The sequence below is a fragment of the Gordionus sp. m RMFG-2023 genome, chromosome 3 (genome assembly GCF_954871325.1).
Source record: "Gordionus sp. m RMFG-2023 chromosome 3, tfGorSpeb1-WG-v2, whole genome shotgun sequence".
In the NCBI taxonomy this organism is placed as follows: Eukaryota; Metazoa; Nematomorpha; class Gordioida; order Chordodea; family Parachordodidae; genus Gordionus; species Gordionus sp. m RMFG-2023.
This window is the reverse complement of record NC_088777.1, coordinates 12345079-12361787: the sequence shown is the minus strand read 5'-3', so window position 1 is coordinate 12361787 and position 16709 is coordinate 12345079. Positions and strand designations below refer to the sequence as shown.

Sequence of the window (16709 nt, the reverse complement as noted above, 5' to 3'; positions counted from 1 at the left end):
AAAACACACAATAGTGCTCCACTCCTTGGAAAAATCCTGGATACGCCTATGTAAGTAATGAAAAAGAGTAGTGATTCTAACATAAAATATTCATTATCATTAATTATATTCAGCCAAGGGATTGATAATACGTTTCGCTATTACAAATAGCGATATTTTATGGTTTCATAAGTTTTTTATTATTATCAAATCATGTGTTTATATTACCAAGAATAATGAGAAATGTAGTGCATATTTCATCTTTATGTAAATGACATAAAATCAATTCATTTTACAAGCATGTGAAATGAATTTCAAAACTGTTTTTAGGTTTATTTTAGTGTTTTAAATGGCTCGATTTGAGCCTATTTTCAAAAATGGATAACTCAATATTTTAGTCACAAAAATATTGCCTAAACCTCTAGATTTTTTAATAGATATACATTACCATCTATAAGCAAAATCTTAAGGCTGGCGCAATATTTTTCTGGATAAAATATTGAAAAATTTGTTCACAACGAGCAGTAATCAAAACACTTGTTTATTTTTCCTATATTGTATTGGTTTTAATTCTCACACCTTAGGGAAGAATAAAAATTCTTTTTTCCATTATTATAGAAACTTTTATTATATTTGTCCTTGTTCATTAAAAGCGTTTTCAGAATCAGGATTATTTAAGTTTTTTCGTTATCCATATCTTTGACTTCAATTACAATATCAGAAATAAATAATATATATGAATGTACATACAATACAAAAATATTGCTTTTCTTTTCAGATGCTAAACTTATATAATAAATTTAGTTAAAGAGATCGAGATATTTATTACTTAAAGTAATACTAATAAATAGTTATCGTATATTTTGCGGTAAATTTAAAACAATAATAATATCACCGGCAAATTGTAAATATTTTCGTTATCCACTAAAATATATAAAAATTCACGAAATAAATCTTTATTAATTTCTAAATAATATTTGCATTCATTTAAACCAATATAATATATCATTTACGCGTGTTTATCAGGTATTGGCAATGCATAGTTTTGAAATCTAATAGAATTATATGATTTTATGTTGAATTTTTTTTTAGGCAGCCGGGCTAAAAAATAATGGGCTGCGCCGTTCAAAAAATAAAAATTCCCGCCCTTCTTAATTGAGATTAAAAAATAAATAATATTTTTTTTATTGGCTTGTAAAAAAAAATAGAAAGCGGGCCAGTTAAAAATTTGCGGGGCCGAGTCGGGCAACTGCTAAATTTTCCCCGGACCTGAAAATTTTGCCATTTGCAGATCCCTGACAATTATTGTATACCAAGAAAATATTGGTATTTGTTGCAGGTGTAAGTTTGAGATGAATACTTCGTAAAAAAAAATCAATTATTATTATTTTCCCCATGTATTTTAATTCTTTTAATCAAATTATTATGAACTGGAATATGAACCTCTCACTCCTTTGTTTGAATTTTCTGTTTTGTAAAAAAAATTAAATTTTGATTTTTATGAAGATAAAAAGTATTTATTTCTTCAAGATTTTTTTTGTTAGAAAAATTATAAGGAGTCACTATAAAAATTTAAAGATTATGTTGTTGAAAAAATCAACACAAATAGTTTTCATTGTAAAATTACTTGTAAGGCCAAATTAGTGTCATTATAGGAGCTTCGCAAAAGTATTATCAGCTATAGCCACAATTGGTTTTTAACTTATATAATTAAATAAATTTATATTATTTAAGTAGCCCATGGATTTCGAATTTATAAATATCATTTTAAAAAATATTTATAATTAAATATTGAACAATGCTCGGGTTTTTCACTCGCCCACGCCCCATCTATCTAAGTGAGTAGGCGGGTGAGTGGGTTAAAATTTTTTAAAAACGGGCGGGTGGGCGGGCGTGCGGGTCAAACAATTTACAACTTTTATATTTAGAATGATTTTAGTAAACGTTAAGAAAAATATGCTCCATAAAATCTCAATATTTTTAATATTAAAGTACCGATAACTGAGGATGTTTTGTTAGGAAGAAATTAATTAGGTAAAAGAATATATTCAAAACATGTTGGATTTGATTAGATAGCATCTATGTCAAAATTAAATAACATCAGATGGGAAGATGTAGTTGTTGCAAAGGAGAGCATTACCTAACGACATAACAAAATATTCAAATCAGTAATAAGTTTTTGTCAATTTAGCAAAATTTTAGTCTACTTAGTTTAGTTTAAGTTAACAATTTATAAATAAATTCATTTAAATTATTTATTTATTATTAATGTCACTTCTTATTTATGTATCTTACTTGAGTAGAGCATGTACTTTAAAAGGATTCCTTACTCTACTTTGATGGAAATGACAAGAAAAAGACTTATCAAAACTATTAAGATTAGCTAGAAAAATATTAGCAATTCCAAAAACCAGTGTTTCTTCTGAAAGAGGAATTTCCATTACTGAAAGGTTTTTAGTATTAATAAATATAAATTTTATATTATTACATAAGAATTTTATTAGATCAAATTCCTTATCCGTATTTCAAATTGAATATTATTTTAATACTTAATATGGCAATTTCATAAATTATAAAACCTTTTTTCAGGGATGTAGCCATCGTCTACATGACAGGATTTTCACTGGATGCAAACCCCCATAATCCGATGCCTACCGCTAGAGATCTGCAAAAGTAAGCCTGGCATCCGGCCCGAACCTAATAATTTTTAAGAAAATTCGGGCCGGGCCGGGTCGGGCCTTAAAAATTTTTTAAAATATATCTAAATTTATCAATTTTATGCTGAATTTTTATGTAAAATAAAAATATGTGATTTTATTTATAGAAAATAGGCGCCATATAACATATATCGTTTATTTTGAATAATTATAAGAATTAATTTCTATATAAATTCGGGCCGGGCCGGGCAAAACTCTATAAAAAAAATTTCGGACCGGGCTTGAAAAATTAGGCCTGATGCAGATCACTAACTACCGCCCTAAATATTTCCGCTGCCTACATTATTATTTTACCTATAATTATGATACTCCTTTCATAAATTTTAAAAGAATAACTTAAATCACATATAATTATGATAATCCTTTCATAAATTTTAAAAGAATAACTTAAATTATTTTAGCTATACTACCAACTTACAAAATATTGGGAATATAAAAGAGTTATTTTTTGGATCATGAATTCAATTAAAAACCCCCTCATTTACAATGAATGCATTATTATAGTATATTGTTTGGCATGAATGAGTTTGCTGAGAATGTCTAACCCTTTTAAATTATATAAAAGGATAGTAGAAAGTTGTTTTATTTGGAAAATAGTGTCTATGAATTATGCAATATATGGATTTGGTCGATGATTAGCAATATCATTGTTTCATAATAGATTTATAATAAAAGTATTAATCTTTACATCAATATATTTTTCTCCATATCATTTAAAAATTTAATAGATAACCCACAATAAATCTTACCTACCCCCCTTAAAGGCACCTACCTCCCACCCCCTTCAAAAAGAGTTGGATACAAACTGTTCTTACCTCCCCCACCCACTCATGTAGACGCTGGATGTAGCGCTGATACTAAATCTTTTTTTTAGACACTTTTTAGACTAAAGGGCGGGCGAGTAGGTGTATTTATTTCAATAACTAAAGGCGGATTAAATTTTTTTAAAATATTAGGCGGGAGGGCTTGTGGGCATAACCAAAGCAAACCTCTATAGTAAACTACACAAAATATTTAATAATCTTGACGCTTAATAAGTTTTTTTTAAATTATGTTTTCAGCGCCGACCGATTCTTAGGCAGAAACCCCCTTTCCTCACCATCTTTCGCTCTCCAGTACGAAACCGTATATCAAACATTTTGATTTTGTAGGCGAATAATTTAATATTTAAAACGGATAAGCTATAAATTATAATATGGTATATTTTGGCAAATAAATTTCCCTCAGATATATTTTTAGAATAATTTTAAATGTTATTCCGGGGGCAAAATTAGTGATCTGCATCGGGCCAGACAAAACAAATTTTTTAAACCCAGCCAGGCCCGATTTAAAATTATTGTCTTTGTCTGGCCCGATCAAATTTTTTTTATTTTTTTCCGAAAACCCAACCCGAAATAATAAAATTATTTAGAATATAGAAAAATTTAATATATTGTAAAAAAATATTCTATAAATAAACAATATTAGTGCATTGTTTTTTACACAATTTATTTGACAAAATGTAATGTTATCATATTTAAAAATTTTAGCTTGACCCGCCCGGCCAGAAATTTTTAAAAAATAGACCCAGCCGGTGATGTATAGATCTCAAACTTAAATACCAATAAATCCAAATTTTATTTGTATAATATATGAAGATAAAATAAATTGATTGTATTATTTTTTTCTGATTTTACAAATCATTCAAAAACAATTACTATTATTATTTTATTCAGCAAATTAGTTGTAGAAGTAAATTTAATTACTTATTGTCTATACCATTATTTCAAATGACAGATCATTGAAAATAAATTAATTTTAATATTCTATTATGTTTTGTTTTCTCTATTTTAGCTAACTAAGATTAATCTATTCAGATAAAACCATATTAAATAACATTTATTTTATATAAATAATAGTTTCCAGCAACCATAGTCAACGTACATTCAGAATGTTGTATATGCGCTACAATTTTCACTATACGCTACCAGGTTATATAGATAAAATGCCAAATATGGCAACAAAATTATGGGAAAAAAATGTAAAATTTTTTTTTCCAATAACGAAATACAAGGCCTAAATTAATAAAAATCATACTTTAATCGAATGCCACAGGAAATTTTAATAATTAATCTATTGTTATAATTAGAGAATGACATTACATATTGATAAGTTAATGGAAAATTTTGCAAATAAATTATATCATGAAATTGTTCATTTTATTGTTGGTTTTTATATAAAAATAAATTTTTAATAAAATTTTGCCAAAATCTTTTGTAATTTTTACGCAAAAACTTTCAATATGAAATCAATTTAGAAATATTTTTTTTTCAAACTATGATTTATTCTCTAATCTCCTTGATGGGTCCAAAACTTAAAATTTTTTGAAAATGAAAAAAAAAGAAATCTTGTATTTTAAGCAGAATTTCAAAATTTTTTATAGTTCCATTTTTTTATTGACATATTTAAGGAAATATGGTAAAGGGGGGGGGAGGGGGGGGGTAGAACAATAAAAAATGGGTGTCTCGAAATTTTTGCGAATCTATTTTTACAGTTTCGGGCCAACCGTGGGCTCAATTAGTGAATGCAGAAAAAATAGGAGCAAGTCGGGCGCCATATCAAAAAAAAAATTTTATTCATAAAGGGCTTGAGTGGCTTATCGTGTGTTTTGTAAACCAAGCAAAGTTCTGTTTCTTGGATTTTAAATCATTTTTTCATCTTGAATGGGAATTGTACCAAAAAATATTTCTTATTTTTCTAGATAAATTATTAAGGCTATGTCCTGGCACGACTTAATTTTGATAGTTATTGCTGACCCTATTTTGGCTTGTTTGTTTATTTGTGTGAATCTATATAGTCAGCTGTTTAATAATAAGTCGAACAAGGACATGGTTAACGTTTTATCTTACTTCCATGAAAAAATGATATAGTTTACGATATAATAAATTCGATTTGTCTACAAATAACAGGATTAGAAAATATGTTATATTATTTTTAGAATTTTTATCACAAAAAATATTAATTATTATAAATTTTATTTTAAAATAATAACGATTTTTGATTATATTTCTGTTATTAACCTAATTTTTTTTTTAAATTATATAATATTAATAGATAAGCATTCTCAATTAACCTTGTATCTTCTTATATTAAAAAAAACGCAGAAGCAAAAATAATAATTTATTCGAATAATTTTAAATGCACTAAAATAATATAAAATAATCTGAAATTTTACCTAATATAATCAATTTTAAGGTTATTTCTACTTTATGACTGTTTAGAGAGATCAAGTCAAAAAGGACTTTAATTTATGATAAAATGTTATTATAATATAAATTAAACACGATTAATATAATCTATAAAGTATAAATCTCTAAATAAATCTAAACACAATATATATATATAATATAAAGGAAAGAATTATGTACATGTATAATATTTTAAAATATAAGTTTAAGGTGAATCGATATACAATTTAAAAAGTATAAAACACATGTATATTGTATATATTAAATCTTATATAATTATGGATTTTTTAAAAAAAGATTCTTTTAATGTTTTAAGAAAAATTAACATAAATAAAATTTAATTGCACAATTTTTTTAAAATTTACTTTACACCAGAGTTCTCCTCTGCGTCAGTGTTCTTATTATCAAGAATATTGATCTGAGAGGAGTGACTAGTATCCCTTACGTTAACACCGAGTTCTCTCCTAGTGATATTTCCCCTAATATCTTGGTAGAAGTTATTTGCAACATTGTTTTCTCGGTAAAGGATATAATGCTGGATGTAAAATATAATATCGAAGGATAGAGAGATAGCAGCAAGCATTAACTTAACTGGATTCGATATAAACATTTCTTTCACACAAGCCGGGTAGGTATGACTATTTAAGACGACTGCTCCCGAGTTTTTTGAAAGAAAATTAAGGTTTGACATAGATTTACTACCGCTGCAGGATAATAAAACCATTTGAGCAAAACTAAAAATTCCCCCCGTGGAATCCAGGATTATTCCCCATATGTTCCAGCCAACAGTGGACTTACGTTTATAATTGAGGTATGCCTTTATTTGTATAAAAAAATGATTGATATATAATAATGATAAATATGTCACAATATGCAAAGTTTAATTTAATTTTAGATAAATATAGAAGTGCAAGAATATATTGATTCGCTGATTTGTTAAATTCCCAGAATTTAGCATTTTTGATCAATGATTATGTTTTTTTTAAAATGGGGAAGTTTCAGCAAAATATTTAGCTTTGAATATAGTCGGGAATTAAATTTTTTTTTGATAATTTATTCCTAATTGTTTGTAATAATAGTACATAGTAAGTGCTTTCCCTGTAAATAAAATAAGAAGGATAATAATAACTATAAAATTTAGACAGATTTCCTCATAATATTAGTAAAAATATTAATTAGAAACATAGGTAATATAACATTTCTTTTTAAAATATCTTTTATATATTCGACGTGTATTTAAAAAACATATATATATATATATATATACCTGAGGGATATATTTGATCAAGGTAACAAACAATTTAACGTAAGAAAACAGGTAAAGGAAATGAATAAAGCTTAACCATTTCGCTATAAGGCTAACTACTCCGGATCCTAAGGTGAGTGCTATGCAGATCAGTATAACGTTATTGATTCTCGAGATCTTCTGGGTCCCTCTCTTTTTTTGTTTTGTTAATGTTTTTAAGAGATATTTAAGATAAAGGAATAATATACAATTTAATAATTTTTACCTCAATAATATACAGATTCATAGATATTTTTTTGCAAAACTTGGTTTATAAAAAAAAAGAAATCTTTTAATATAAGAGGCTCATCATTTAAATTCACAAAATAAACGTTAAAAATTGTTTCAAGAACTTACATAGTTTATTTTTTTAAAGCTGCGTTTAAAACGTTTGCACAAGCACAATAATTTTAAGACTCTGTCTTAGTAGATTTTTAGTAAGAACAAGACACATTTTTTAAAAAATATCTTTTAGACAATGTTTATAGAAGATTTTTATTATAAGCAAAAACCATACTCATCTTTCTGTATCCTTTTAACTTTGACTTAAATTTGTATCGATAATAAAAGATTAAAAAATAATAATACATGAAGTTTAGAGCAAAATTCTAAAACTACAACCGTGAATTGATAAAAAATTTGAACGCAATATTTCCAAGCCAATGTTTTGGTGAAGATAAAAAGAAATTCTTTAAAGTTACCAGAGAAATTGTTATTTTTAAAAATATAACACTTCAATATTCTCGCGTAGTCTATAGGATCCATCTGGTTATTTATTAAGATATCAAGAAATCAGTAGCTTCAATAAATTTGTCTTAGAATATATTTAAATATTTTTATTAATTTTGGTTCAGTAGCTTTAAAATATAAGCCATTCTTGTGAGACTTGTGGCTGTCAAACCTTACAAGCATGCACATTTTTTTAAACCTTATACGTAAAAAATATTAAAATTTATATTTTCATTTAAAATAAGTATCGACTTTATTAAATATTTTGGCTTTAATATAGAGTTAAATTTTTTTAATTTTACCTTTTTAGAAAATTTTGGCATAAATTATAATTAATCTTAACAATTTTTTTGAAAAAATTAAAATATGTATTTTAAGCTTTAATTCAATATATAATTTTTTAAAGTGAATATAATGAATAGAAATGGAGATAGATCAATTTCAAATCAAGGTCTGTCAGAGCCCATCAGAGCTTTTTCGACATTTTTTCTCAAAGATTACTGATATTGTAGCGTTAAGAATAAACCAAAACTATTATAATAAATATAATATTACCTTGGCTGAATATTTTAAGATTATAATGGGTAGAACTTAGTAATCTTATTTTAAAAAAAGGGAATAAAAGATTAGCATTATTCAAAAATAACCTATAAAAATTTTAAACAATCAAAATTTTATGTGGTGTTATTAAATAAACGGCCCGATTTAGCCAAAATACTACGCAAGAAATAATGTTAATCTTAATATATATCCAAATCTAAATCATCTATGAGCAAATTTTCTAAGTTGGCCTAATATTTTTTGGCTAAAATATTGGGTTAGCCGTTTTTAAAATTAGAGCCTTTTAACAATATTAATTTTTTAAAACTAAAAAATAACAATGCTATCAAATACTTAAGGCTGTGTCCAAAATCTAAAAAATATAAATAAACAAAAAGTATATAACAAGCTATCTTTAATGTTAAAATAAAATAGTGTTTTAAATCATTTTTCGTCATTTACAAAAATTTATTTTTTTATAAAAATAATAGAAATTAATAAATTTGGATAAAAATTTATTTATTTGGGTTTACGAAAATAACTAGTAAGTAATATTGACGTATTTGGTGGTGGCATTGTTATTTTTCGTATTTTTTTTCTGATTTTTTGTTTTTCTTTATTTTAATTTTTACAAAATTTAAAAAAAAAATATTGGAAGATTTCGAACATGTTTCATAATTTTATTAATTTGCAAAAACTTATAAATTTTAAAGTTTTTTCCAAAACATTTTGGACACAGCCTAAAATAAAATAAAACAGGATGTCCTAGTTCAAAAGCTGTTTAGCCAAGTACGAAAATTAAGTCGCACCGCTCTAATTAATTATCATAAAAATATTTTTGTAGTATAGGAAGCCTGAGGAAAAAAATCGTATAATATATATTTTTTCAAATAAACTTATTTTTTAAAAAAATAATATTTCATAAAAAATAATTGGCCTATACCAGATTATTTTGGTAATGGTAAAAAAAAGTGGGATAGGTGTATAGAGATTTATATACATATAAAATATTAGAAAAATTTAAATATTAAGTAAATTATTTTATTTTAATCAAATTAGGTCAATTGTAAAAATGAGAAAAAGATTAACTTATAAATAATTTATTAATTCCATCCCATTTCAATTTTTTCCATTCAATACCTTTTATAATATAATAAGTAGATGTAACCCTTGACTGGTAAGGTGGGGGGAAAAAATTAACGTGAATGGGTTGGGTAATTTTCACGTTAAGCCTTGATATATTTAGATATTTGTTACTTAAATTAAGTGCAAATATTAAAATTTTGAAGATATAATATAATAGATAAAAACAATTAAAGAGTGTATAATATAAAGCAAAATTGCTATTTTTACTACTCGTTCTAAAAAAATGGGTAATCTCTGAACCAGATTTGGGTTCGGAGTCCAAAAAACTAAAGACTTTAAAATTTGTTAAAATAAGAGCATCAGTTTTTTGTTAAATTTATTTTATTATATTTAGAATCCACATGCGCGTACGCAGCCAAGCCAAAAAATACAGATGGCGGGATATATTTTTCAAAAATATTATTGTTTATATTAATTTATATTTGTTAATATTTATTCCTATCTCATATTAAATATTTAATTACATTTATTTATCACATTCATCTACTGTTATTTTATCAATTAATTTCGATTTCAAGTTTTCCGACGTGATAACTTATTATTTTTAAATTTTTAGTGGTGTAATATTTATCTACCATTATTTACTTTTCAAAAACATAACATTGACTTGATTAATAAGATGAGAATAGCGGAGAGCATATTATTAGAACTTAAGGAAATTAGGGCTAATGTTGATGAAGAATTTCATATTTTATATGTTATTGTTGAGTCAAAAGCAGAGCTATACGTGTTTAATATTTGTCTCCCTCGACTTGCAGCTAGGCAAGCTCATCGTTAAAACATTAATATAGGATCAGTAGAAGAGTATTATAAAACAAATGTCCCCTCTCTTAGATATATTTATAACCCAAATAAATGAATGGTTTTTAATTCATCATGCAGCACTTACAAATCTGCAGATATTACTTCCACAAGAGCCTTACCAACCTTTTTCAGATGGTGATAGAAAAAAAATATTTGTTAGATTTTTATCATGAAGATGTTAAAGTATCTTATGATGCCTTATTAGCTGAATAACTACGTTTATAAAATTAACTGTTGATATAGTACCAAAAAATGCTATGGTTGCTTTGCATTTCAAACATATTTTAGATTATATTCCCAAGTATTAAAAGGATTTATATATATTAGCAACTCTTCCCATTAGTAAACAAATAAGAACATTCTCTTTTTAAGAAGAATAACAGAGCCCTGCAGAGGTACCATTTGCAGGGCACGGCCCGTATTTTATTTTTAAATTTTTTACTGCCTGGTTAGGGTTTTTTTTTAAAAAATTTCAGGCCCGGCCCGGATTTTTTTAAAATAAATTATATTTTTTTTATTTTTATAGCTAACAATTTTAAATATAGGCTGTTTTAAAATATACAACCCGGCCTGGATATTTTTTAAAAAAAAATTTTCAGGCCCTGCCCGGGTGTTTTTTTTAAAAAAAATCGGGCCCGGCCCAGGTATATTTAAAAAATTAAAATACGGTCCGGCCCCTGCAGGTCTCTGAAAACATACCAAGAAGTACAACTTCTGAAAGTAGATTGAAAGGTATGGATCTTTTGAATATTCATAGGCATTTGACAAGCAAGGATGAGATAATTGAAATATTAGCTCAATCCCAACGAAGATTGGATTTTACATGTATATATATATAACTTACAAAATACAATTATTCCTTATAAACTTTTTGTGTATTAATTTATATTTCCAACATTAAAATTTTATATATGTAAATTTTAAAGGCCCAAAAAATTCAAATTTCTATTTAGGGTCATTTAAGTGATTCATATAGTGGTTATATTCACTTTATATTTTATAATTCAGGTTTATTTTATAGTTTTTCTATACCGCCAGTTATATCCGTTTAATATTTTTTTAATTCACATTTACTTTATAGTTTTTTATATGACGGTTTATACATATAATTTCTTTATAATTCACATTAATTTAAAATTGTGTATTAGAAATAGTTATTAGTTCTAATAAATTTATGCTTGATATTTTTAAAAAACAATATTTCTTAAAAATTTATTATCCCCCCCCCCACCGACTAAATTCCTGAGTACGCGCCTGAGTGTCCATATTAGAAATATAAGAGTCTTATTTAAATTCAAAAGCCAAGCCTTTCCTAAGAATCAGTTTGATTTAATCGGAGTATAAATTACATTTATCCTTTACTTTGAAATATTATTTTTTGGAGATTAAAATTCACGAATATACTGATTTAAAAAATATCAAACTTATATGTTGTTTTAAAGATAAATATCTTGCACTTTCTTCACTTTCCATCTCCTTAGTCTCTCAATAACAAATTTTCTTAGTATATATTGTGATTTCTAGCCATATGCCCACCAATTTCATCTGTCATCGCTGCGTTTCTCTGGGGCAGTCGTCTATGGGTCCTCACTTGATTCCTTTTTCCAACACCAACTTCCGACTTGTTTCGTCATTTCGGACTAGTAACTGACCTTATATTACCATCGATATTATAGGGAGACATATCTCTATCAAAAATCGCAGGTGCCGATTCTTTAGAACCTATTGCAAATATCAAAGAGGATGGATCCATAAGTCCAGGCGTATACATCTTGCACTCTGAAATTAGATGTTTCGTGGGATTACATTTAAAACATCTTCAAACACCATAATTAAGAAATAGGGTAACCTTTGGTATTATAGTGATGTGAAGAAAGGAATGACTGATATCAATTAGCTATGAACATATTTATTTTTTTTAATACCAATGACGAAACAAGCCAGGGAAACACAACTATGGAGACCAATAAAATTGGTGGACATATTGCGACAAACAATGTATATTTAGAAGATTTGTTATTAAGAGATGAAGGAGATAGAAAGTGAAAAGCGGGCATGTAATAAATGATGAATTGTTAAAACTTCACTAATCGCAGTAAATAATCTTTATTTTTCTTTTTAAATCCAGTATAAAAATTAATAAATTTTCAACAAAATGGTTAAATTGCCGAATCCATATTTAAAAAAATACATCTTATAAAAACATCAGCTACAACAGATCAGATCCGATATTTATTTAAAATGGTACCGATATCGATATTCACTTGATTTTTTTAAACACTATAAGATAATGAAATAATAAAAATCAATGCATAAATTTGTTCTAAAAGCGTTTAAATCAGAATATTCACTTATCCCGGCACTTAAAAAAAAATCTCAGAGCAAATTCTAAAAATATGTCTTATCTTTAAATATGTAGATTTAAAAGATACATAATAAATAATGTCTTATTTTATTAAATTATAGCCATTAAAGAATAATTAAAAATATAGTTCCATTTTAATGATTATCAGATTTTTCACTTATCTAATTTAGGCAAAATACAAATAATTTTAAATTTATATGATAGCACACTATATTATATGGCCCAGGGTATTTTTAAAAAAAATTCAGGCCAGCCTCGTGTACCCAGGCCAGGCATGCAGGTCTCTGATATAATATTATTTTCTGTTTATCAAACTATGAATCTTTATTTAAATAAAAAGATCAAATTAAATATAAATTAACAAAATAATATAATAATGAAATATAAAATAATTAATAATTATAATTTGGATATTTTTCCTCATAAATTTAAGGGCATTAAGTTTATATGATAAGTTCCTCTTATGAGGGATTTCCATATCACCAGCTGTGCTGCAGACTGATTTTAATGGAACACTTGTTGAAGGAGATGCGAAATACTTAAATGCAAGGTTTTCCAAAGTGGGAAACCTTTGAGCATTAACCCTCCTATTTAAGAGGATCGATCAGAAATAAAATATTGATACCTTTAATAATTAATAAAATTTAAATTTGCATTTTATTTGCTATAAGCTTCTTCTTAATAAAAACAGTGTAACAAGAGGAATAAAAATGTTTAATGTTTTCTACATTTATTTAAAGATAGAAGTAAACATTTTTATTTAATAAGTCACTTTTTATGGGATATGATATGAATATTTATGAGAAAATATTTCAAAAGTAACTAGTTAGATTATAAGTTACTTTCAGATTCTTATAAATTTTAAAATGGCCTCTTAATTTTAAAAATGGGTTATGATTTGTATTAAGAATTAATGATTTTTTCACTCAAATATTTGCAAATATAATATTTATATATATAGCAGTTGTTGTAAATATTTAAACTTATTGCAATATGTTAATTCATCAGCATCCAAGTCTAGCTTAAATAGAACTGTATAATTTTGGAGTTTTTTTTGTCAAGAAAATCGTGATAAGAATAATAAGGGAAGAGTATTAGAAATTTTTTTTCTTATTTAATTATATAAGTATCCCAGTGTATAATTTGTGAAACACTTTAGATCATAGAATTTACCAATTTTTTTTAGAAGAAAAAAAATTCTGGACAAGAGGACCCGGACAAAAGTACCCTAGATAATTCCCCAATTTTCAAAAAAAGTAAATTAGCCTATAGAATGAAGGGTATTTGATTAATCTCTTATTAAAGGAAATGGATATCTACATTATAATATTTTGTTTTTCTTTCTTGGTATTTGTCTTTCCTTATTATAAGTAATGCTTACTAATTGAGTATTTTACACAAAAATAAAGATTAATCAATTCTAAAATAATCGAAGTCTGTCTTTCCTTATACTAAGTTTTATGATCTAATTTAGTTAATTTTTTTAAAAAAATACATTTATTACTTATGAAATTGCAGAGTATAAATATTGACAGCAACTTGAGGGCAAAAAATATAGAATATTTTGTGCTAAAAAAATATAATATTAAAAAATAGGTTTATTACTTGAATTTGGTTAGTGTTGTTAAACGACTCATTTTGAGCCGATTTTTAAAAACGGCTAACTCAATATTTTAGCCAGAAAAATATAGCCTAAGCCTTGAGATTTCGATACTATATGTATGGACCTTTGTTCCTTCTATGAGCAAAATCTTCAGGCTTGCGTAATATTTTTATAGGTGAAGTATTGAGTTAGCCATTTTTAAAAATCGGCTCAAAACGAGTTGTTTAACAACACTAAATTTGGTTACAAAATTATGAAACCCAGCAATGCAACAATTTAAGAAAAGAAAATCTATTTGGAAGGGAAATTATATTATTGTTGCATATCCTTTGCAAACAATCGGACATTTAAATAAAATTTTAAAATTAATTTATCACAACATATTAAAAATAAAGTTAAAAATACATATTAAAGTAACTAGTTACTTTGGGCAGTGACATTTCACAAAATATAAATTTACAGTTAGTAGTAAAAAATGTCAAAATATGACTAGTTACAATTTTTAAAATATAGCTAGTTATAGTTATTTTTTAGCAAGTAACACTAGAAATTAGTTCAAAAATAAATAAAAATGTGTACAAAAAATGTGCATAAAAATAAGTCTAAAAAACAGTAAACATAAAATTTTTTTAAAAATATTGCCCAATTTGATATTTCTTTGAAAAGTCCAATATTGGTTCCAATTCATCATCAATATTTAATATCGATACTAGAGGTCTGTATGGACTGTCTAAAGCCTGACCTGAGTCTCAGGTTCAGACATTGAAAAAAATTTTCCTTGGGCTCAAGTCAACTATAAGATATGTCAGACCTAATTAATAAATACTAAAAATACAAATATCCTTAATAATACAAATATCTTTTGTTTCACAAAATTATCAATCAAAATTGATATTGATATATCTTTTTAATATGTGATTATTATATTTATTAGAAATTTTGTTTCCATATAAACAATTCATCTTTCTTCGACAATTATGCAAATTATTTTTATATAATAACAATATTTTTTAAATTTGATTTTTATCATTACTTTTTATATTAAAGCTAAGTTAAATATATAATGTATACAAATTAAATAAAATGCAACTTTATATGAATATTAATTAGATTATGGGGGTTAAATATACTTTTATTTAAGGTGGCAATGTGTAAACATAATTTTTAATTATTTCTTGGATATTATAATATTTAAAAATTATAAAAAAAATTGAGTTGGATCTAAAAATGTGTGCTTAAGCTTGGGTAGGGTAAAATAAAATTTAAATTTGGGCTTGGACTGCAAAAAAATTACTTTGCAGACTTATAATCGGTACTTCCCAAATTATATATAAACATTATTTATCACCTATCTACTAAAAACAATAGTGATAAGTAATAAATGCTAAAATATTAACCTCATATATCAGCGCCTGTATCCCAGTAAAAACAGTTAGAAAAAATGCATGGATGCTAAATACTATATCATTGATTTCAACAGGATGATCTTTTTGATTCTAAGAATTATTAGAATGTAAATAATTATTTATTTTATATGTTACCCTATATATTAGGAAAATAGATATATTAAATACTGAATAACAGAAGAATCCTGTGATATTGAGCGTTAAAAAATCTAGATTCAGGCCTATAATACTATTTATAATTATATTATTTAGTATTTAAATCAAACCTCTTCCTTTTGAAGTTAGTGTAACATTGAGGATAAAATGATATAGACCAAGCTATAAAATATACCCATCCAAATACTTGATTTAAAATAAATATAGTATTTTTATTAGGTATATCAGAATTGATTGCGGATAACATTTTAAAAAACTGAACCAAACTATAAACACGTCTTGTCATCTGGCTTAGACGGACATGTGACATTAATAGTGTCATATCTAGACAAGAAATATCATCGTGGATTCTCTCCATATTTTATTGGTTTAAAAACATTTGGTAAAAAATAATTATACAGATTTTAATTAAAGAAAGAGGTTCTAAAATTTATTGGTGTTGAGGATACATCAAATATGAAACTTAATATATCTAAATGAATATACAAACTAGACTCTTGAGTAGTAACAGGCGTCTAACCAAGGGAAGAAGAAATTTCTTTAAATTTAAAAGTTAGCCAACTTTGTTATTAGCACAATAAACACCCCCACCTCTTTTCCATAAATGTAAACAACATAGGCGTAGCCAAAGGGGGGACAAGGGGAAATCCCGCCCCCCTTCAGAAATTTATCACTTTTTGTAAATATCATTTTTAGCTAATAAAGAATATCCCCCTTAGTCCTCCTTCCACTCCCTAACCCTCAAATATGTA

The 16709-nt window shown here is 25.9% G+C and overlaps 1 protein-coding gene across 1 annotated transcript; it reads right to left on the bottom strand.

The window, feature by feature from the left end:
* Positions 1-5840: 5840 nt before the first annotated feature.
* On the bottom strand, positions 5841-16242 carry LOC135927667 (cystinosin homolog). The gene is made up of 5 exons (XM_065463809.1): positions 16068-16242; positions 15937-16030; positions 15793-15891; positions 7191-7361; positions 5841-6740 (listed from the first exon to the last, which is right to left on the bottom strand). Exons 1-5 carry the CDS (start codon positions 16202-16204, stop codon positions 6285-6287), a joined length of 957 nt encoding a protein of 318 aa, XP_065319881.1. The 5' UTR covers positions 16205-16242; the 3' UTR covers positions 5841-6284.
* Positions 16243-16709: the final 467 nt, after the last annotated feature.

Bases quoted from the DNA above. Each gene is read 5' to 3' on its own strand.
- LOC135927667 (XM_065463809.1), bottom strand. From the start codon at position 16,204: ATGTTATCCGCAATCAATTCTGATATACCTAATAAAAATACTATATTT. The intron at 16,031-16,067 runs GTTTGATTTAAA...AATTATAAATAG, and splicing joins ACTAACTTCAAAAGGAAGAG to TATTATAGGCCTGAATCTAG. The intron at 6,741-7,190 runs GTATATATATAT...ATACAAATAAAG, and splicing joins TGATCAAATATATCCCTCAG to GCATACCTCAATTATAAACG.